This window comes from Rhopalosiphum maidis, chromosome 3 (assembly GCF_003676215.2).
Source record: "Rhopalosiphum maidis isolate BTI-1 chromosome 3, ASM367621v3, whole genome shotgun sequence".
Lineage (NCBI taxonomy): Eukaryota > Metazoa > Arthropoda > Insecta > Hemiptera > Aphididae > Rhopalosiphum > Rhopalosiphum maidis.
In genome coordinates this window covers 23571066-23596112 of record NC_040879.1, presented here as the reverse complement: position 1 = coordinate 23596112, position 25047 = coordinate 23571066, and the positions used below count along the sequence as shown (strand labels likewise).

The 25047-nt window shown below is 26.9% G+C and overlaps 1 protein-coding gene across 4 annotated transcripts in view; it reads right to left on the bottom strand.

Moving 5' to 3' along the window:
- LOC113559447 (calcium/calmodulin-dependent protein kinase type 1) overlaps window positions 1–25047 on the bottom strand; it is a 340687-nt gene that overhangs the window by 7131 nt on the left and 308509 nt on the right. For 2 of the 4 annotated variants that reach the window (XM_026965283.1, XM_026965284.1), the window contains 3 exons: window positions 10866–11006; window positions 7865–7991; window positions 5211–5298 (listed from right to left, as the gene is read on the bottom strand). In XM_026965283.1, the coding sequence (XP_026821084.1) occupies window positions 5211–5298; window positions 7865–7991; window positions 10866–11006 (356 nt within the window). Of the gene's footprint in view, window positions 1–4404; window positions 4821–5210; window positions 5299–7864; window positions 7992–10865; window positions 11007–25047 lie in introns of those variants that run through there. The other 2 variants (XM_026965282.1, XM_026965281.1) reach the window with 2 other exon arrangements.

Sequence of the window (25047 nt, the reverse complement as noted above, 5' to 3'; positions counted from 1 at the left end):
ACGATTATTCATTTATTAAACGAACTCGGTAGTAAACTTGATTTCAATAATAAGCCGCGCGTAACAGTAATTTGATAAAGTTTTTGAGTCTGTGTGACGGTCTAGCGAAATTCGGTTGCCACGTCGGATTAATCGGATTTGTTGTGTATAGTTACACATAGGAACCCCACGTGACCTAGTGTGCCAATTTATACATAAATTACGTACTATATGTTTTATACAAAGCGATACATTTGACGGTTTTAGATTTTTTTGCAAGTCAATTTACTTGACAAATTAATTTTTGTGTTTTTGAAAGAAAAAAAATGTATACACTTAGTAGAAGGCACTAGAAGGTGCTTATAAGTTACAACGCTACAATTTTATAAAAAAAAAAATTTTACTATTAATTTTTTTTTATAGTAATTTTTTATTTCACAATTTGAAGTACGATATATTTTTTTAAAAGTCAACATTTTTATTGATTATCACCAAATATTGATAAACATTTAAGGATTTAAAGTTTATATAAATGAAGTAATGGACTACTGTCCACAATTGCTGAAGGATGCCCCATATTATATTATAGTTATCATAATTTGTGAAGGAAATTATTGTGTTAACAGAAATATCAATGCTGGGATAGTACTTAATTTTCTTTTATTTGTAAACTCTAAAGTACAAAAATAATAGTAGTAGTTATCTAATTATTATAATTATAAAAAGAATGATATTTTTTTTTAATACCCCAAGGATTGGACTTGGTAGGAAAAGAAGATCAGTGACTTTTTAATGATGTTTTTTACATTTTTACATTTATATAATAGTCATGTAAGCATGTAAGCATGATAAGAATATTATAATATGTAATACAATCGATGCATGTCTTATCCATACACAGTCTGGTATAAATTATCATTAGTAAAAATATGAATGTATAGTTGAAAAAAATACGATTGATAGTCAGAAGTATTATTAAACTATTATTTATTACAAATCCATATTTGGCACAATGAAATAATACGCAAAAATAAATTTAGCATACGATTAAGAGCCACAAATAAGTACAGAAGTATATATCATATTATACTTACTAATATTAAATAGAACGGTGTTTTGAAATTGTTTATTGTTATTATGTTTTATCATAAAAAATAATGGACATACAATTTTGTCTTTAAACAGAAATTGGAATCAAAAAGTATAGCGTTATAGTCGCGTACTTCAATTCTGCTGCAAGAAATATGTTTTATTAGTAATAGTTGATCTATTTTATAACTTAATAGAAGTTTTATCTGTACTATCGTCATCACCTACGGATATATAATATTTTCTTGTTTAATTTACGTGGATAGAATGGTTTTCGTCGGAGAAAGAAAATATTGCCTCCTCCTAAACTCCAACTATTATTACTTAAATTCCTTGTATTGTTGTTATTATTATGTTGAGTTTAGCACTTTTCGGAGTACATAATATGTTAAAAATATGCGGTGTTTATGGTAGTAATAAGAAAGTATTCGCACAGAATATTATCCCATATACCTACCTTATTTGATACAATTTTATCGTACGAGCAAAAGTTTAGCGTGTTCGTTCGTGTATAGAATTTATGAATTTGTTGCGAGCATCGATTTCGAAACTTATTGAGATTTAACAATGCACTCGAAGTTAATAAAAATCAATCTGCAAATATACTTTCGTATATAATTTTTTGCTAAAATTATTTTCTATCTCGTTACAAAAATAAAAAATAAATATACAAAATAAATGTTGGAAAAATCCCGTCGTCGCGAGTCGGGTTATTTTTGTTATAATAAAATCAAGCACATCATTAAGAAAACTCATGAAATAAACATATATTCTATGGAACCACAAAAATAATGGTTGAATACAACTTTAAAGTTGAAATCTCTAAGCATGTTTAATGCGCATAATTAATTTTGTTCTATGAATTCGTTTGTGATCTTTTATCTTGGACATAATAAACCTACTAATCAATATTGTTATACGTATTGAGCTCGCTTATGTGTAGGTACGATATTTATCTTTAACAATTAATATAGAATTTTTAAAAAAAAAAAAATTGCAACCCAACCTAAACCAGTCAAATTAATTTGCTGGTAAGCGGGCACTTAAATAATACGGTAACTAGATCAAATGTTAATGTTATTCTTATTTCATAGAAAATAAAATTTATCTTTTTTTTTTTTTATTATTATTAATATAATTGTATTAATACACCAAATATTTTTACAATGTTAAAATTCATCTTACTTTTTGTCATTATTTTTTTCAATATTATTAAGAAACTGATAATGAAATGTTGATAGTCATATTTTGTTACATCATTTACAAAAAAATAATAATGTATTATGTACGTTTGGCCATTATCAATTTATATATAAGTAATATATAATTAAAATATTCTCAAATATTGTTATAAAATATAAAACATGTACCAAACTATAATATAATAAGTAATAACTTAAAACTGACACCTGACCAAAATGTGTACACATTTTTATTTTAAAATAAATATACCTTATTGTAATTAGTAATCACAAACCTTTAGTAACAGTCTACTATAACAGAATAAGAGTGGTATTTATACATTATATGCTGTACTGTATATAATATGACATTTGAGTTGTTTTTTCATTAAAGTATTATAAGAACTTTATCACTATATAGTCTAAAACAATATTATTAAAAATAAAACTCGTACACGCTTCTAAGGCAGAAACTGGAAACAAAACTTATTTTATTTACGTTCGATACGGTCGTTTATCTACACGATGATTTAATGTGAGGTACATATATAGGTAATTATACATGCAACCCTTGGGGGTATTTGTGTATAATCGCGCGGAAGACAAACTATATCATATAATTAATCTCACGGTTCGGTTACCAAAATACGCCTTTAGAGTTAAGAGACACCACTACCTGCTCTTTAAAGGCTTTAAAATATTTAGGCAAATTTAATGAAATTTTAAGAACATTTAAATATGTTTAAACACTAATTTAAATTAACTTAAAAGTGGTCCCGCGACAGTACCAATTTTGTTTGTAACTATGGTTACACGCCAAAACTATACGGTTTCAAGACTCAAAAGTGACAGAACCGATGAAAGTCGTAACGTAGTTACGTATACTTTAAAAAGTGGATGATATAGATTTTGCAGTGTTGTTTTAATTTTAATATGAGGGCAATATCAAAAAATTCAAAGTTTAAGTTTTTAAATTTTTGAGGCGAAAATTTGGTTTCTCAATTAAGATTATAACCTGAGTCGTTGTTTTTGCTTTCTCAAAACCGTTATAGTTTAACTATGCGTGTGTATTTTAAAATACACATTATGTAGAGGCGTATTTGATAGTTTTACTGATAATTCATATAACAATTCAAGTAAAAGATGTTCAAAATTTATTCAGATACATTCATGTTGTATAAAACGGGATTAAATAATTGACTTTAAGGAAATAGTTGTCACATATTTTTTTTAAAAAAATTTATGAGATTAATTTATAAAAGGCAATTCAAAATATTAAAAAATTATTTGTTACGATCAAACTAAAATTATATATTTAAGTACCAAGTATTGGTATTTAATATCTGTCAACAAAAATTTAAATAATTTCGTTTTTGATAAATAACATAAGTATCTATATGTGAAAAACCCATTAAGTATACTAAAACAAAGTAATATCCTTAAAATATTCAAAAACTTTCAAAAATATTCAAAAATATGTAATGTAAAACTCCACGTTCTATTTTCTGTACTTTATAACGTTAAGTGTATAATACTCATATTAATTTGAAATGTTTCACGTTACATGCCTACGTTCAATATGGATATGTATTTAAATGAAGTTCCGAGCCATGCCCTTACCAAAAGATTATACTTAAAACTCAGACTAAGACTGACAGTTTTTGAATGGCTGATTCTTAAAACTATATGTACCTATGTGCACATATCATAGAACTTTATTTTATTTTTAAGTTATAGCCATCTTGTACACGTAGGTGCGCTATTCTATATTATTATATTCAAAGGTGGGCAAGTAAATAAAAATAAATAATTCAAGCTAATTTAAGCCAAGTGAACACATGCTTATGAATTTAGAAGATAATGTTGAAAAAAATATTAACTTAACTCAGTAAAAATAAAAATCTATTTTTTTTAATTAGTACGTGGATTATATAAGAGTATTTTGAGCCTATTTAGTATTTATAAATATTATATTATTATTTTACCGGAAAACATACGATTACAACACGGATATGGATACTCAAAACCATGTATACAGTAGTATAAAACTAACGATTTAAAAAACGTTTTTTTTTTTTTTTTTCATTAACTTGATGGATTATTTTTAAATCGATTGAAAAAAAAAACCAGTTATTTCGACAGCCAAATAGGCCAGTTACACTTTTTTAACGAGCCAATGCCCACCTTTGATTATATTATGCAATGTGTATTCATCTACGTGGGTTCAAAATATACATTCACGAAAGCCGGATCATTTCAAACGCACACGGATTATTGGCAGTCGCTGGGTAACAACACACCAACACACGCACACACGCACATACCCACATACACACGCACACACACGCTATTTGTTTTTCTACCTTCGGTGCCATAGCCATTATTATCTTGGCCATGATCATCATCACCGTCAAAATCATCAATCTCGGCTTCCTCTACAATCGTAGCACACTTCTGTCTGTTCGGCACGCCTGCCGCAGCAGGTAGCAACGACGATGTGTCCGACACTTCCGACACGTTCATCGCTAACCTCTGCATTTTATGCACCATGGTTATGGCGTTCATTAATTGCTGGAAACATCATCATCATCATCTTAACGGTTTTAGTTGCATTTTTCTACTCCGTCCAGTATCGGATATGAGCCGATCTACGTACTTAGGTATGGGTATGTCTAATATATTATTATATTATTGGTACTATGTTTTATAATTACGATGCATTAAATGACACTAAACTGTCCAAATATTGTATGATGAGGTGGTGTATGAGGTCGTTAAAGGGTAGGAAGCAAACCATGAAAATATGTATACTGTCTACCGTGTTCGAAGGATAAAAAAAATTGTGTTTAGGAGGGGGCAGGGGTAAGGTTGTGCTGTGGCGCTTCGCGCAGAATATTATTTGTTATTGTACGAGTGATATTATACAGACTACGGGTGGGCCGATAAGACGCGGGTACGTACCTTCCATCTGGATTTGGCGAAGTTCTTTTTGAGCTGTGCTGAAACGGTTCCATGAATGTTCTTGCTGCTGGCCGCGTTACCAGATATCCTGAAACGCGTACGTCATTAATATCGTTACAGCATATACAAATAATAATAGTAAGGTATATATTATAATATGTATAATATTATGTGTCGTTTTAAAAAATAAATCAGGAAAAATGCAAACCAAAATATTATTGAAAAAACAAACAGCTATTGTATTAAAAAACGTGTATAACAATAAATGTCTACTAAAAAGTGTAAACGTTTCTACGTCGCTACGTTTCCAAGAATTTCATACAAATAATATTAATTGGGGAAATGGGAACAATCTAATGCGTACAGAAATACGAATGAGTAAACAACAACAGAAGACTAAAAAAAAAAAATATCAAAATAATAATGCTAATAATTGTTGCTTTATAATGGCTTCCATATAGGAGTACGTTTATTGGACGTTCCAAAAATACGACGTTCGTACAATAATAAATAATATTTTTTTCATTTTATTTTATACTTATTTTTTTAAGAATAGTTTATTTTATTGGAAAATTAAAATTTTGAATAGATTGTAATTTTATTTTTAACCTTAAATAATGGTCATTGCTATGAATTCAGTTAAACAACCGATTTCCAACTACGTATATAAGATATTAGTTGTCAATCATTTTTACACAGACACGCATTTACAAACGCCAACTAAACGGAAAAACTACTCCCGAAACATGGTAGAAATATAAAATAACATTAATAAAAAAAACAACATATAAATAACAAATATAGATGAGTGTACATGAAAAATAAATAGCTTTTATACAGTTTTTTTAATGATTTAAACGTGACTTGGATTAATGTATTTATTTTAATTACAATTACGATTAATCTGAATTTGTATTTTTTTTTATTGTTTAAGTGAAAATCTACAATATTTATAACATTATTGTATAAGGTTTGATAAGCGGTGAATAATATAAATTGGGAAATTACTTAGTGTTAATACCCAGCAGGTGCGTTGATTATTGAGAGATGCTTAAGTAGAAGGTCTTTACACCATTTTTTTTTTAGTCTTCGTCGAGGGTTATTGGGTATATTCGTTTATTATTTAATAATCAGGAGATAAGTGTGTGATTGGAGCTTACTGTGAAATCTAAAGTAACCAAAGTAGGATGTATCGTTAATAAGTAAGAGAGCTAAATCGGAGAAGTGCTTTGATTAATTTATTTTTAGTTGATTATAGGTATATTTATCAATGAAGTATTTGTGTCTTTGGTAGACTCTTTGCCAACGAAATCTAGCTTTGCATTTTTCTTGGATAAGGAATTTAATATGGTTCGCGAGAGAACAGATTTTTGTGCAAGTTGAATCGGGAGTTGATGCTAAGTGAATGCATTCTTGTAGTTAAGACTATAACGTTTAATAAAATATAACATAATTTAGGTGAAATTAATGTATAGTAAAAATATACAAATTTTCAATTTTGTCATGTTATTTTTTTTTTATCTATTAGGCCAACGAAATAGTAAAAGCATTATATGATAAGTACCTATTTTTAATATAATATTCGTGTCGTATCGTCGCAGTGTTATACTGAATCGGTATAAAACAATAAATTGGGTCGTAGGAACTCATGCGATGCACATATATTTTATAATATTATCCCACTTCTATTCTGTAACTATTATTATAATCGATATATTTGTGTGTATATGAAAAACGTTCAATACGCTTATAATTCAGTCGTATAAACATAAAATAAATTATATACCCGAAATAACTGACAAATGTAATCAAAACCTATGTACCTACGTAATGACTTTTTTAAATCTGTATTTTTAAATGAAACTCGTAATAATGCTAAAAAATATTGGTTAGAACAAAAGTTATGGCGTAGATATAAAGTTGGTTAATTACGTTTGTTAGTTATTTCTATAATTCCGTTACATCCTGTACAGACGTACAGTGTACATAATAATATATTTATGAAAAGCAAAAACGTGAATATTTGTATTTTCTGTACACACACGATATCATTATAATATTATATGGACCGTACCGTTAATTTCGTGTTTACATTTTTGCAATCACAACGGTTGCTGCAGATGTATTGTTAATTTACATTTCTCGATGTAACTGAAACTGTTATGATAATATACGTAACAGCTCTAGCACCCGCAGAATTTATTATAGTACCGTTTTGAATATTATTGTGTTCGAGCTGGGGGTTTTGAGTAAAATAACACACTGAAAAATCCTCAGAATGCGCTTTTTAAAAGTTTTAAATAACAATGAAACTTTGTGTATACCGGTATAGCTTTGAGATTATAAGACATATTTTAAGATCCAAATTCGTCGAAAACATAGTTATTTATTATCAACACATTTTTCATGCATAAGTTCCCAAAATCACGTAGCTGCGTGGTATGTGAAAATATTCTGTAGAAATGTGCGTAATATTATGCGTTTTCCATAATGATTTTTTGCAATTATTATTATGTTGTATTAAATTGCAGCCAACGTGCAGTTTCAACTACAACAATCCGTTATTCGTTAAGGAGTGTGGGTAATATTTGGACGTACTGCAGTAGAATGAATGGAAATTTAATGAATCATTTAATGCTTCTGTTCGCACTTACCATGGATGAGCCAGTGCTTCACGGCACGTGTAGCGTTTGTCTGCGTCAACACACATCAGCTGCCTTATAAAGTTTTTTGCCGAATCGCTAATGTCGTCCCAGTACGGAGAATCAAATTCAAATTCACCTGTAATAATAATAAGGGTACTCTCAAAATTAGTTTTAGATTTAGTCAATATTTTCAAGCATATATCTGTCGTGATATGAATTCGTTCTTTCGGATGTCTTTAATAAACGAGGGAAAATATTATTTAATTATAACCAGTGTGTTTTATTAATTAAGAAATCAAACCCAGAGGATGGTTTAAATAGATTTTTTGTAAAATTAATAAGTAATATTGATTATTGATTGGTTAGTTTAGGTAAATTAGATAAATTAAAAAAAAAATCGAGAAAATCGCTAGACTATCGGGCTATGGTTAAGAATGTATCTTGTGTTGTATCAAACAGATATATTTTTGATATTTTAACCTTTTTTTTGGTTTTTTTGGTTTATAATGTTGGTAAAATTATTTTTTTCATGACAACATTTTTAAAATTTTTTACGAGAACTTATAGAATTAGTCAAAATTTTTACATTAATCTAAGACATAGAAAATTCATAATTTTTTTTGTAGCTGTTAAAAGTTTTTGAAATTAGATATTTAAACAAAAAATACTTCTTTTTCTAACAATATTAGTTATTTTGTTGTAATTTAATTATTATTAATCGAATTATTTAAACTATTTATAACTATATATTTTATTATTTCTTATACGCAGAATTAATTTACAAAAAATGTAGACTATTTTTAAGTTATTTATACTACAAGTCTACGTGTCTAATTACTCCGTTTTACTGTACATCAGTATTGAAGACAATAATGTATGATTATATACTACAATAAACCTATGTTTTTGATAAAATCAATCAAATCTATTATATTACCATAGATTATACATAGTATAATATCATACTACACATAATCAATGATATTACTAAAAGAAAAATAAATCACTTATAACAATATAAATATAAATTATACAATATTTTTAGAAGTAAACACACCACAATTGTTATTCGTATTTACCATTAAACTAAAATGTTCATCAATTATAGTGACCTATTTACTTAGAGAAAAAGTAAACTCGAAACATAAACTTTATATTTTCCTGATTTCTTTCTTTTGATCTCCTAAAGTACAAAATATATTCAATTTGTTGACAGAAATCATTCCCTTCAATTTTTTCCGTTACGAAAAGTGTTTCAGAACAAAAAAACAACGTCATTTTAAAACTCGCAATAAATCTATCGCTCCGCTTAGAATCTAAAATATGATGAATTAAAGTTAAAAATCTCTGAATATAATGAATAATGAAACTATATTCTTCTAACTGGATTCTATAAGTTGTCGTTGACAAAAATACATTTTAAATTTTGAAGTTATATTAACTTTTATTTTAAAAAATAATTGTAAATAAAATTCAATATTTGTGAAAATATATAAATATATAATATATTATATAAATATTGTTAAAGTTTTGTCACATTAGAGGTTCTATTAGTTTATGTTTTTTTGCCAAGCTTACAAAGGAGAATTTTTAATGTCACATAAGAAATTTTTTAATGATAATTGGTGTTATATCATAAATTTTTAATTGAATGCAAAGTATTTTATAAAAAATATATATTAATAACACAAAGGAGGATTTATAAACTATTTTCATTACCTCTTCGACGGGAATAGTCGCATATGAAACTTATGAAATATTATTTAATGATAGTTTATTTTTTCCTAAATTCAGAGACACTAAAGTCCCAAAATTGTAAATTTGGCACATAGGAGGTTTTTGTGTCAATGACATTATTATTATATAGTTTTTAAATATTACATTTTAAATACATTTTACTATCAAGTGTTAAAATGATTTAAACCGTGTAAAAAGGAATAAAAAATATTATGTATGGGTGCTGGCTGAGGTTTATAAACTGCCTATTAATCACTTATAAACATGGTTATGAGCATTTACTTATAGCAATTTATTGCATACTCGTATTGGATGTATTTAAACATAGATAATAATATATGAAGTACAAACATCATTTAAAGCACTTACATTACAATAAATATTGTATTGTATATTTGAAGGATTTTTTATGTTTTACATATTAACATATTAAGTTTATCAATTTTTATTTTCAGATTAACTTGAGTAAATTTTAATTAACTGATTACATATTAAATTTCTCATAATATTAAGTAGCAATCAGTTTCTGAGAAAAAAAAATATCTTTTACATAAAATTACATCCAAATAAGAACAGTTATTTTGCTCGAATAAGCTGTAAATTAATTATTTAGTTTTTTTGTCTCTTTTCTCCGTTATTTTTACGAAATGTTTAAAACTGTATTGTTATATTATATAATATTGATGTATTTATATGTTTTTTTAAAAAAAATGTGATTGTTATTACATTTTAAGTGTATTTAATTATATTTTAGGTTTATATATGAGTGCATATATTTTTTAGTACTATAAGTCCCAAGGTATGCTTATGAGTATATATTGTATGTATTGTTTGTTGATGAAGCGGAAAATGTATGATTGAAATGTCATAGGGAGGGGACGTGTGTACTCAACAGTTAGAAACCGTGTTTGCGTTTTTCGATAAAACCACATCATGTTGGTTTTGTGTGTCGAAAAGTTATATCGTATACATTGTTGTCATATTATAAAGTGTGCACAAGTAAAAGAAATGAAAAAAGTAGGTACGTTAAAATTTCGTATCTATATAAAATACAACACGTGCAAAATATTTTGTGATTTTATCAGGACGTGTATTTTGAAGATTTGACAATTGTTGTTCATTGAAATATGTTTCAAAAATAAATGTTTTTAAATATATTTATATTTGAATACATACAGCCATTTCACACCTGCACGCACAGACCTTACCTATTTGATTTGCGCACGAAATGACAATATATTACACGCACGAGTAACTCGACAATATGATTTACCTTTTAAGATTTGAGCGAAGAGATTCGCGTCGTTTTCATCGTAAAATGGCGGATATCCGCACAGCAATATGTACGAAATAACACCGATGCTCCAGACGTCCACTGCTTTCCCGTAAGGCTTCTGAGCCAACACTTCCGGAGCTGAAAAACGAAATAGAAAACAATAAACATTTAAACGTTATTAGAAATATTATAATAATAGGAGGGGTTGTATAAATACGACAAAACTTTATTTAAATAAATAAAAGCGTTCTGTCGTATTATCATATATTAAGGATATTTCGATGTTTCTATCGATTTTTTAAGAATAAGTTTTAGGTATAATAATATTATGATATTATATAATATAATTATTTGACTAATGTAAAAAAAAAACCAAGAATAACAAATATTTTCCATTGAAACTCGGAGTTTATTTAGTCAAAAATCAAAAATCTGCTCAGGATTATACTATAATAATCGTAGAACAGTAGAAGTAATAATTAAATGGTAAATGTGTCGAAGAAGTTTGCAGAATTCTAAAACACATGTCGTTGATAACCATGATTATCTCATTCACCTTTAAAGGATCGTTTTCCAGTGACACTGATGTACAGTATTTAACTACTAAACTACTACGTGTCGTAAGTTAAACCAACTTTCGGTGCTTTTAGTTACGACTGTTCGTTGGGTGATAATTAATTAGTATTATTGTACGATAATGCACATTTTTCACATAAGTAACTACGTGCATTTTTACACAACCAATAAAAGTTTTATAATGTTATAGTTACTGTAGTACTTATTGGGTTCACAACAAATAAAATTAACAAATTTAGACATGGGCTTAAAGTTATTTTTGGATTACTTTTCTATTGTATTACTTTAATATATATATATATATATATATAGACACACATAGCCAACATTTTGAATCTTAACCCACCCCATCTCGTTTACCGATGAGTGATAAAACACATAAGCGGTGTCGTAACTCGTAATATACAGTTCGATTTTTACCATATATTTTTTCACTTTTATTTTATTTGAACGTCGTATTAAAACTTAAAATCTAAAAATATTATTATAAAGTGTAGCATAATTATAATTATTTTCGAATACACTGTAATTTATCGATAAATTCGCATATAATATATCGTGTACAGAAGTACAGAACACTTTCTTGTTTTGTTTTTATACGATATTAACTATCAATCCACTTAAATATGTTGAATAATATTTTAAAAACATTGATTTTCTAAACTAAAATGTTTTTAAAATGTAACAGTAGTAATCTTGTGTTGTATTATGATTTTTTTTTTTTATTATAAACTTCTTGAAAGAACATAGTACCTACTATGTATTTTTAATGCACAATGTCAATAACAGATAACAATATTGTTCCATACTCGAGAACATAATTCGACACGGTTTATCGTTACACAGGTACACCAAAACATTTATTATAGCTTAAAAGTTATAAAACAAACAGTATTTTTTTTTACATTTTTCAATAAACACCAACTTTATTAGTATTCTTACTATTTGACGTATATAAAATATTATATATTTTGTGTGATGATCGTTGACGTTATAAGCATAAAAAGCTTTTAAACCTAACCTAACCTATACAATAAATATTTTAAATTATGTAAAGAAAAACTTCGCATAAAGAAAAGCGGTAAACACTAATAAAGAAAGCAGGCAGCAAAAAGGTCACATAAGACGTCATCATAATTTATTTACTATAATTTTTCTACGTATTAAAAATGTAATGACAGATAAAAAAGATGTAGTGAAGAAAGCTTCAAATGAACGATGACACTGAGATGTAGTTTACCTTAGCTTTAGCCCATTAGGTTGTAAAGCTTATCTAGTATATTGTTTTTTTAAGAAATTTAATAAATTATTTATTTAATTTATATATATTATATTCGATATTTCTAAATAATTTGGTTTGAATTCTTGAAATCCTTAATAACGTCGATTGTATATTAATTGAATTAAAATCGATCAAAAGAAACAACGCTGTTCTGAGCATGAGCAACTTGGATTATATAGTGTAGATCAATAACATAAACTAATTGGATTAGAAAATACTTTGGGGTATAAATAATTAAATATTAGTTCTATTCTCTAGGAGGACATTCGAAAGTGTGGGGATAATCAATATTAACACAGTAACACAGCAACAGACGGCTTATTTCCGTGAGAAAGGTACGTCCGCGGGGACTATGATAGATGGTCGAATCGATTGGAAACTAATTGGGCGGAAGAGACGATTGCATGCAACAAATCTGGGCAGTGGCGGTCATCGTTATAGTTATTGTAATATGTGTTAATAAATTAACATTTAGCTCGCCGGTTCTGCACGTCAGGGTCTGTTTAAGAATTGCGTCTTTGCGCGGACATTGCCTCGATCGTAATTCAAAGTTGGGTTCGTAAAAAATTAAAATTAAAACATGAACTCTTCTATTTAAACACGTCATAAACATGTTGTTTTTCAGTGATCTCATTTCATATAATGTAAATATATATATTTAGAATTAAGTGCATTTATGTGAAATGATCATTTACTGAGTTTGTGACTAGATCAGTATTAATCAAATAGTGTCTAATAAAGTAATGATAATCGATGAATCACGATTTATAACTTAGATATAACGTTATACATATACGCAGATTTAAGGTTAGATGCTTTAGAACTTTCCGTACTAACTTCCAAAATTATCTCATGATATTAGTGAGTGAAATCTAAAAACCTATTTGCATCATCTGAATGTGGGATTTTTAATAGCACTTTTGGTTAGTTATGATGTATTTATTGTCATGTCATTGAATTGTTGTTCAAATAAATAACAGACTTCCCGAAGAGGCTTTTCGTCGTTAATGTCTAAGAGTCTTAAAAATCGTGTATACATTCAAGGAGACGATTCTTGTGGTGTATGCAATATTGCAATATTACGTATACAATTCAATGGGAGATAGTTATCGTAAGTTCTTTTTAAAATCTCGCATTTGAAAAACTCCTAATAGGTTTTCGATTCCAATCTCTACGATACTAGATTTTGCCCAGTGTTATTTGTACAGCAGAAAAACCTGGTAAGCATAATGAATATATGGCGTACATGTGGAGTGGGCGTATTGTATGTAACGTGAGTTAAACGAATCGAAAATGGCATAGACAGTTAACGAGATCGAGATTCATGGAAACTTTGGGATATAATAATTGACAGCGAAGATAAAACGTTTCGCCATACCAGTAAAGGTAAAAGGTTGTAATGTTAATGACTAATGATAATTGATAAATGTTTATATATCGTTGTCGGAAATTATTATTTTCAATTAGATGTTGTACGTTTTTGTGCTGTGTACGTTTAAAGTAAAAAGTTAACTGATGCGGTAAATATAGCGAAACAGCATAATATTGGTTCATCGATTACATAGAAACAGCTAGGCAGATAAAGTAATTGAGAGCAAAAGTTTTGTGTTCGTTAAAATTCGATAAAATGGAAAAGTAATTATTAATTGATTATGAACTATTATTTTAATCAAGATACTTGTAAATTTAATTTAGTTTGTTTATATACAACAGTTTTACTGTTTTCCGAAACAGAATATTAGAACACGATTATAATGTGAAATATTTTTATGTTTATAAAGTATAAATGTATAAATCCATCATCGTGTTACTAGTAATACAAGTATGGTAAAATGTATGTTTGAAAATTAAATTAAAATATTTTTTTCTTATTTTTAATAATATTAAAAAAAATATTTTTACTTTTTTTTCATGTACCGTTTGGTAGAAAATTGTGCAGTATGAAATACCTATTTAAATGAAAATTTTAAAAAAACAACTGAATATTTTTATTATTTGACTTTTCTATAAAGAGATTTAACTGTATGAACGGTTTTTTTTTACCACGAGACATGAAGTTGAATAGTTTTTAAAACCTTCTATTAACTATAAGTTAATAATGAAATTCACGACAAGTAAAAAAAAACCTAGTTGCACTAAAGTCTATGAGATTTTTATTTCTTTTCCGTTTGCTTGTTTCAGGTTTATTTTTATAAAATAATATTACATCTCTACTGCGGCACATAATGATTGTAGTCGGCTGGATATTTTATTTATATAAAAATACTGAGTGTTATTATTTTCAGAAAATATGTTACTAGCGGTAAAATAAGTGTATTGGCAACGGAATTGTTTGATTTTCAAATGACGCATTAGTGGAATAGTGTATGTAACGAGCGACAATCCGCTGATTCTATATGCACTACTGAATACAACGAGTTGATAGAATACAAACAAATTATACGAGACTCGTACATTTTGTATACTTGTATGTTATTCGTATATAGGTTGATTCACCAAGTATGCTCACCGCCATGTTTTCCATTAATATTGCATTAACTATACTCAAGGATCATTATTCAAATAATTTATATTTTTATATCATTTAAGGAATGTTTTGAGCGATATAAGTTTATTTTTTCAAATTAGAATAAACTTGTTTAATACAAATATTATTAGGCAGCTAAGAAAATTTTTTACAAATTATTATTAATTACCACTTACCCTATGGGTACTATTACCCAAAACATCATAGCTCTCACATATTTAAAAATTATTATCCTAAGGAAACAACAATTTAAATTATAATTGCTAAACAATTTAAATTTGTACACATCAACGTTTTCGAAAATTTATTAATTCCTTAAAAATGTATTATAGATCCAACAGAGAAGTTTTGATTTAAATAAAAAATTTATGTCTCCAGAGGCCATAAAGTGATTCAAAATTCTAAAGATTAGAAAAAAAGTTTCTCGAGTATATTTTAAAGTTCCAACAATTAAAATTTAAATAAATTATATTCGTAATTAAAGGAAAATGGTGAGGGAAGTGTGAATGCTCGATGAATCACCTTGTATACCAGGCTAGTATATTTTTTTTGTGACTGGTTTTATGATTTTTTTTCAGCGAATGTTACCTCATTTAATACAATATTTACGTAGAATAAACGCGTATGATCTATCATTATGAATTTTGTTACATTTTTATTTTTTTTTTATGTGTAAATTATAAATTGTAAAAATAAACACAAAACTCTGTACCGCAAATTCATTTTTCATGGCATGTTTAGTTATTAAAAACGAGTGACGTCTAGTACATATAGTTTAATTTGATGATATCGCGTAGAAGTTAATTTAATCTGACCCGGGTTTGAACATACAAACAGTGCCACATCCACAGAATATTTTATGTGGATGATATTATCCGCTAAAATTAATTTTTAGACAACCATTAATTTGGATCGTAGTTTATAAAAAATAAAACACAATTTTGAGACCAATGAAAAACCCACGTCAGTAGTTATATACAGTAGCTGCTCTCCACATAACAGATGAGACGTCCCGACATTGTTTTAATAGTTCTAACGCACCGATGTATAAAAGGTGATCCATTTTAATGTCAACACTAATTATTTCAAAAAGTTTTAACTTTTTTATTTTTTTAAAAAATATGATTTTTATCATAATAATGTTTTGACTTTTTGAATAACGATATATCTCTTTTCCAAAACGGAGTATTTTTCAGATTACTTTGATGCATACAAATAATATAATTTCGGACAAGTAGTTATTTAAATTATAATTTATAAATTGATACAACTGAACTACTGTTTAAAATTCGATCTTTATGTATCTACATCGAAACACATTTTGATCTAATCGTAAGAATCATAATTTTTCTTTTAAAAATGTTTTTTGTAATGATATATAACTTTAATTTTTCGTTGATCCTTATTAGTATTAGTATGGGTGATTGCTAGTTTGCTTGTTACTCAACCAAGAATGTTGCAAGTAACAGTTTATGATGTAATACAATTATTTATAAATTGTAAAATATACCTATAATTATTTATTAAAATATTATGTTTAATAGATAATTATTATTTTTAATAATTTGAAATTATTTTTTTCAAATGCCAAATGTCAATTAAAAAGGCAAATGTAGGTATATATTTTATAAAAAAAAGATAGACCACATTAGAGGCGACATAGATACACATTACAAAAATAAAACGGCGCAAATCGTAGTCACTTGTACTTACTTACTTTCAAATCTTCAACAATTTAACAATACTATAACGATGTTACTTAGGATTCACCTTCATAACCACGGATCCGAAATTGCGAATGTCAAAAAAGCAACGGCAAACATTAAATAGCTTAAAGACATAATAACGAATGTTTAAAATAGCTAAAGTATATTATTTTAAAATTATAATTCCTACTATTTGTCTGTAGTAATAGTATGACTTATAAGTTATAAAGATTCAGATACATAATCACAATCAGTTTTATAGCTGGATTATTCAATATATTTTTATATATATGCATGGGTTGTGTCACCCAACACTTTGGAAACTTATAGAAGGGTTCAAATAAGAACAGACTAACACAGAAATGAAAGTAAAGTAATACATAAGCAGGAAAAATCCAATAAAAAAAAAGAAAAAAATATCAAGATACTGTATTAAGAATTTTAGAAATTCAAAAATTGCAATGCATGGAAAGAAATATTGTAAATTATTTAAAAGGCAAAGAGCATATAATTTATCACTACAAGTATAAATTATTTTATTTGATGTATGACTAAACATTGATATATCACTAAACAGGTATAATAATGATAATTTTAGAATAATATACTTTAGCTGTTTTAAACATTCGCTGTTATGGCTTTTAGCTATTTTATGCTTGGCTATTTCACCGTCGCTATTTTGACATTCGCATTTTTGAATTCGCGGTTTTGATATGATACCGCTGCTTAGCCTAGTGATCTTATAGCATAATTACTTAGTATATATGAATTTATCAACGATTTACAGAATTTTAAGTAAAATTTAAATACTACCTACATTATTTTTGTTCGGCAATATTTTCACTTACAGCATATTCCTCTAAACACGAGTTGATTTTTATAACCATTGTTTTGTTTTTTTTTCTACTTTGACGTTTTAGCTTATGAGGGCAGTATGAATAGCATGATATACCTTATTAATTACGCATAGTTTATATCACTCGGTGCACGTTTTAGTATAATATATCTATGGGTTTTAAAGCTATCATTTTTATCCACTGGTAATTTATTTTTGTACCGGCTTTAAATCGTACAATATTATTAATGTTCTGCGGCGATTATTCCGGATGACCCAACTTATTATTTTCTTCATTAAGATTTAACCATCTGAATAATAAAGAGTATATTGTATGTACGTGTTATCAAATTTACGTCGCTTGACACGCCGGTGTATATTTGTAAATTTAGTTAAAAATAAGATTACAACTTTCCGTAATCGTTATGAATCCACGATACATCTTGAGTGTCTGAAGTAAAAATCGTGCGTCTATTGTATTAGCCGTGCATAGTAATACTAATATAAGCACAATTAGAAAATATTTTTTCAATTTTTAAAAGGAGGCATATAATATTTTATCCTTTTAAAACCGTGCAGACATTTCTCTTATATTTGGTATGTGTGCTGATGGATTGTAATAAATATAAACTTACTTCAATATTTATATCCAGTAATATTATATTATATGATTCTTCAGGCATGCTTCACCCACATTTTCGCCTTTAATAATTTATTTATTCAAATTCTGATGATTAAAATTTTTAAATATAATTAAAAGATAATATTTTAAATTATTAATGTTTATAAGTGAATAATTAGTTAAACAATTGTTAATTGTTTATTTGAAAAAATAATTGGCATTGCAGGACTCTTTGAATAGATTTAAAAGTCTTGCAGCACCCTCACTTATTTATAAACAATTTTATACCCTATCGAAGAAAATATTTTTTGTGACTTAATATCCAATACACATTTGGGCTCTGGAGAAGGATAAGCCTCCTCTAAGCCTTCACTAAGTTGCGTCTATGAGTATCTAGTTAGGTTGGTTATGATGCGGTATTATACGTGCACGTTGGATGTGTTTTAAGATATGATTACACAGTGACGTACGAGTAAATTGTTTATTCAGAATACGATGTGTATTCCCATAAGTGAAATCATAAAGAGTATAGCGGTAATGGGGTTTGTGTAATCCTGCTGTAAACGAAAAAAAAAGAATATAAAAATACAAAAATACCAAGAGAAATATTCACTTGCATAAATCACGTATTTCGACTTTATTATTTTCGTTCAGTATGTATATATCTAATCGGTTTTACGTCGTTCCATTTCCCCAAAGCGGTTATATGCATTTTTTTTTTTAATTCGTTAACGCGTCTCTTGTGGTCAACCGTCCTATAAACTATGATGAATGTATAGTACTTATCAATGTGGAGTCCGAAAACGCCCGAATTGTGTTAAAGGATCAAGTACAATATAATGAATAGGGAAATTGATTTTTTAGAGTAAATTGGTGTTAACTTAATTTTAAATATTTTATAAATATTTGCGAGATTTTTGATTTTTTTTCTACGTGTTTTAATTTGTTGTATGTATAACTTTCTGTGGTTATGCATTGACGACGATAAAGCTTATCTGAATTATATAATCGGCATTATTGTATACATTGGGTTTTCTACTACTATTATGTCAATAAATAAAAAAGTAAAAATAAAAAAATACATTTTAAAGTTTTTTTTATGACAACTTTGTAATATTATATAACAAAAAAAGGTGAAATTTCAATTTAATTTTTTGTAAAGATTATTGAAATTGCCACGCATATTTTGTCCAAGTGTACAAAAATTGTATTTTAAAAAACTATTTAATGAATCGAGCTCATGATATTTGTATACAGCGAAAACACCCTACAACATAGATCGATATTGTTATTGGTGTTTTTTTATTATAGTTTTTAAGGATTATTATATTACAGATAATCAGTTTCTAAATGACCATCGTTAACGTTGTCAACATTAATCAGGGCCGTATTAGCGCATAGGCACTATAGGCATTGTGCATAGGGCCTACGAACATTTTTGGGGCCTATAAAAATAAAATGTGTGGCTACTATTTTTTTTTTTTTTACAATTATCTTGTTTAATACTTAAATACGAGGGATAAAGAAATATTCAAATTGGCGTAAAATAAGTTTTTTTTAAGGTTTTAACAATTTAATTTTCTATATATTTGTAGACTGAGTAAAATTAATTGTTTTTAAGATTTATTAAAATTATTATCATATAAAAGTTTAGATTTGATTTTTTTTTGTTTTTTGAAGGATTAACATCGAATTTCAACATTTCCTCTCCTAAACAGAAGATTTCATACCCATTTAAATACTAGACACCGCAGTGCTGTATAAGCGCATAGGAATTAAAAGAACTGTGCCTAGAGCCAAGGCTGCAACTGCAAAAAATTACGGAGAGGGGGTTCAATATTTTTTTTAAATATAAATACTGAAAATTTATATATTTAATTTATTAACTTTATTCATCACTATAAAATATTTCTTTTTTTAAAAAAATCTTGAGAGGTCCGGATCCCTGGACCCTTCTCCAGCTACGGCTTTGCCTAGGGCCTACGATTGTATTAATCCGGGACTGACGTTAAGTTGGTTAATTTTTTTATGTATTTGTTCATATTTTACCATAATTTGTATTCAATAATTGTTTGATGAAGATAGTTTGTTGACATTTTTTAAAATTAATTCAAACACTTTTTACACGAACGTGCATTCTGAATACATGGGTATAATAATTATATCGAATCGAAATAACAATTATAAAATCTTACTTTATCATTATTATTGTAATTAATGTTTAATTAATATTATTAACATTTATTAAATACTCGTAAAATACACTTTGATGAAAGATTATGAACAAATACCACTGAGAAAGGTTCATGTATACCTAACAATCAATAATAAATCATAATTATGATAAATTATTCGTTGACACGAAGGAAATACAATTTAAACGTCGATTTAAGTGTAATTTATATGATATTGATGGATACTGACGTAAGACGAATATAATAAAGGTGAAGTTCGATTTTTAATTTAGACGTCGACAAGGACGAGTATACAAACTGAATATGATATATATATATTTATAATATATAGGATGATTCATTATAGGCAGGTTCACTCTCAATTTTTTTTAATAATTAACTCAATGAAGTTATGACTTTTTGGAACTTTTAAGAATGAAGTTAAATTTTAAATCATTTTGATTTTATTACATTTAAAGCTTTTTCTAGCAAATTTATAAGCATACGACTTTTCAAAAATATTAATGAATATTATCGAAATTTTAACTTATAGTTTTTGAGTTATTTAACAATCTATGTACTCAGGATATTAAGTTTGTAAGATATACGAGCTATAAAGGAGTTAGGTTAATCATAAATTGTAATTTAATAAAATCCATTTTTTAATAATATATTTGATTTTCTTAATAAAAAAAACATTAATAAATAATGATTTGAAAATTCTAGTCATAGAATAGATTTGTAGGATGTAGTGCCCCCTTTAATTTTTGATCTATAAATCTACGCCTGCTTTTTATAATCTATGTTATTTTTCATAACGTCGACGAAGACTAGATGGATTTCAGAACAAATTTTATGGTATTTTTTGTATTCGCAGAAAATCGAGTATGGTCGTGTCTAATATTTAGTCATGAATGCGTAATTTTAGTTTTTATTTTTAGTAATTAATCACCATTGAGTATTACTTGGATACGCTATTGGGCTTTGTTTAATAGCAAAGCATGTTATAGTTAAGTTTGGTCCGGACGATGAATTTTCCGTTCAACCGATTTGGAGGCCGTTCAGTAAACAGCTAGCTGTAGGCAATGTCCTTGTTCGAAACTGTGGTTCGTAAAAGCCTCGGGTTCCTGAGACGGACAGTGCTGTTTACGTTCGGTTTGAGTAAAACTTATCAAAGACGGCGATAATTTCTGTTTGCGGACCGAACCAATGTATATTATATGATATATATATTATATACACATTGTATAAACTATACAGCTCAGTGTCAATAAAACATTATAGAATCTCTCTCACTATTTACATAGTGTTCATACTCGTGAATGTATGTCATATAACCTAAATATATATATATATATATATTATGGTTAAAGACGTTGCTGTGAGAAATGTAATTTAACCTGAAAATTGGGAAAGTTTGAATTGTATTTGTATCCCAGTTTTTAACGTCAATGGCCAGATAAGTATTACATTAACATCAAATAAATTCTTACGATTAAAAATTAAGCTATGCCAACATTTACGTATATTATTATGCATTTAGTAATTGTCATCTGACTGAAATAAAAATAAATGTATAAGTATTATTATTAATCAAAAAAATAATATGTAGGTACACAGATATAATATATACTATACTACATATCCATAGTATAGATGGAAGTTACACTGTATATATAATTTCCAAAATTCAAACTACCTTTATCTAATCTACTGAAGTATAAAAGTATTGATCTTTGATTTTCGATTGGAAGTTTAAAACATTCGTTTAAATATATGTATAAATATGTTTATTATGTATTATTATTAAAATAAATCTATAGATTTAATATGAAGTTGAGATTATAGTTGCAACTATATAAAAATATAGAATTCTGAATCTTACAATTTTGGGAGGGGGAGGTATAAAAATAAAATGGTAAATATACATAGTAGATAAAACAGTAATAATATAATTATAATTATATATATTAACGTTGATAATATATGGCGATAGTAAGTACTGATAGATGCCCGATAAAACTAAAAGAAATAAAAATTATCGTGTTTAGCTTGTTAGGGTACTTTTTTTTTTATTAAATTTGAACTTTAAATTATGACAATATATGCACTCCAAACGTCAATAACTAAATTTTAATACGTTGATTATGTTATGTTTTATTTGTTTATCCAAACGTTTATTTTATTTATAATTAAATATCTTACTTTGTTTTAATTAAACTTTGTAATTTTTAGCTAGTTGAGAATAATAGTATTGCTTATCTAATATTATTGATATAATAATGATTTCACAAACCCGTTTAATTTACGATTTTACGGTTTGTTGCGTTTATATTTACATGCTAACGTTTAATGGTTCGAAAATACTAAATTTGTACTAAAATTTGCATAATGCTACTAAATAGCGTGCAAAGTAAAAACTATTACAGAAATACTAATAACCGATATCCCTTAAAAATATACGTTCAATTAATCTTTGATTGTTATATGTAATCATCAAAGCTAAGCATTAACAAGTTAAAAATAAAGTTACGTTTATTTTGATTAAATTATATACAAACCAAGTTACCTTTTTTTACACTTAATTTGTTCTTAAATATGGAGTTTTATATTTTATTCAAGTATACAAACATTATTTGTTTTCCAAGCATTTTATTATTTTTTTCTTTATATGTATATTAATTTACTTATTCGAAAGTAGACATGATGGTAAGTAACTTTGGATACGAAGCTTAAGGTAAGTTTAAAAAAACTTAAGGTATTACAACAGTTTTATGATTCAAAAAACTGAAATGTAATTAGTTAATTTTTAACATTTTTAAAGTTTCTCACAAAACCACTTTTAATTTTTTTAAGACGCTGACGAAAAATTAACGAAAAAACTTTTATCTTACGTTTTTATTTAATTCCTTCTTTATTAACGGAATTGTTAAAAAGTAAAAAAAAAAAAATTAAATCAAACAGAAAGTCACAAAATTGATACCCATTATATTATTGGGTTTCTAAACTTTACCGAATGACAATTTATACAATATGATATTGTATACACAATAAATTCATACTATTCACAGGTAATTATCACGTTCGGGAGCTTACCAAACAGTCAATCAGATAGAATTGTTGAATACATAAATTGTTCAACGCAATTTAATATATATATACAATATCAATATAGTAGGTTTAGTTTCGCGCTAATGACTCTTGAAAACATTTATGCTGATATTATTTTTATTGAAATATTTGTACTTTTTTAGGTAATTATAATTTTATGTATAATTAATAAATGATAGATCATATAAAGATATTAAAAAATGCATTGAAGCAAAGGTGGTGTACTGAATGTGCACTAAACAATAAACTATAGATGTTGGTGTTCCGGACTGCCGCTTGTGTATATTAGAATCCTAGAATTTAACAGGTCCCTAAAATGTATTATGTGGTTTGTGTATTTTTGAATTGTTTATACGTCAAATAGAATCAAGAAAGTCTTTTTAAATGTTATTTTTATGCCTTGTGCATGCATATAGTGAAATATGATTAATTAGAATTTTTAGTAGTTAAGTTTCTACTTTATTTACTCGTTACATTTTTGAGTCTACAACAGTATAAAAGAAAATTAAATGCGCGTTTTAGCCTCTGGAACCTTAAAATAAAGTATTGTTTTTAAGTATCAATAAATAAAAAAAATACATGTAATATAACAAATAGGTACAGTTATCCACCCAAAAGGCTCACTCTCATTTTTATTTAACAATTAATTAATTAAAATTCTAATTTTTGAAATTATCGAGAATATTTTAGGGCTTTATTTTAAATAATTTAAAGCATGTATTTTTCTAATAAAAATCACTTTATCGCTAAATTTCTTATCTGACGAATATTTTTAAAATTTTCATTGTATTTAAATAAAAATTCAAAAGACAAGTTTTTGTTATTTAACTTGGTACATTAAGGATAATTAGTTAACGGGATTGGTAGATATAGGGGTTATGAGGAATACATTAATTTATCAACATCTTATGTATTTTTTAAATTGATTGAGTATAATTAATATTAAATCCACTATTACCTATATATATCTTATATTTGTTTAAAAACATTTTTTAGGACTGAGGAAATTTCCTAAGTAAATACATTTTAATAACTTATGAACTACTAGTTAAAATCTCAATTAAGATGCATCAATATTTCCAAGAGTCGTCTGACTAATAACTTACAATAAAAAAAGTTTGTGCGGCATAGGTCACTTCTTAAACGGTATAAAAATCTAAAATATTATTTTTCTGAAGTATTCTAAAGAATTCCATGGATTAGAATTTTCATAAGTTCATTATTAAATGAAAAATTTGGGAAAAGTATATGCTCATTGATTCATCGCATATGGCTATATGAAACATGTACAATGGTCGAGGATGTTTTGAGTACACATACAAATGTACGTATACGACTGAAAATAT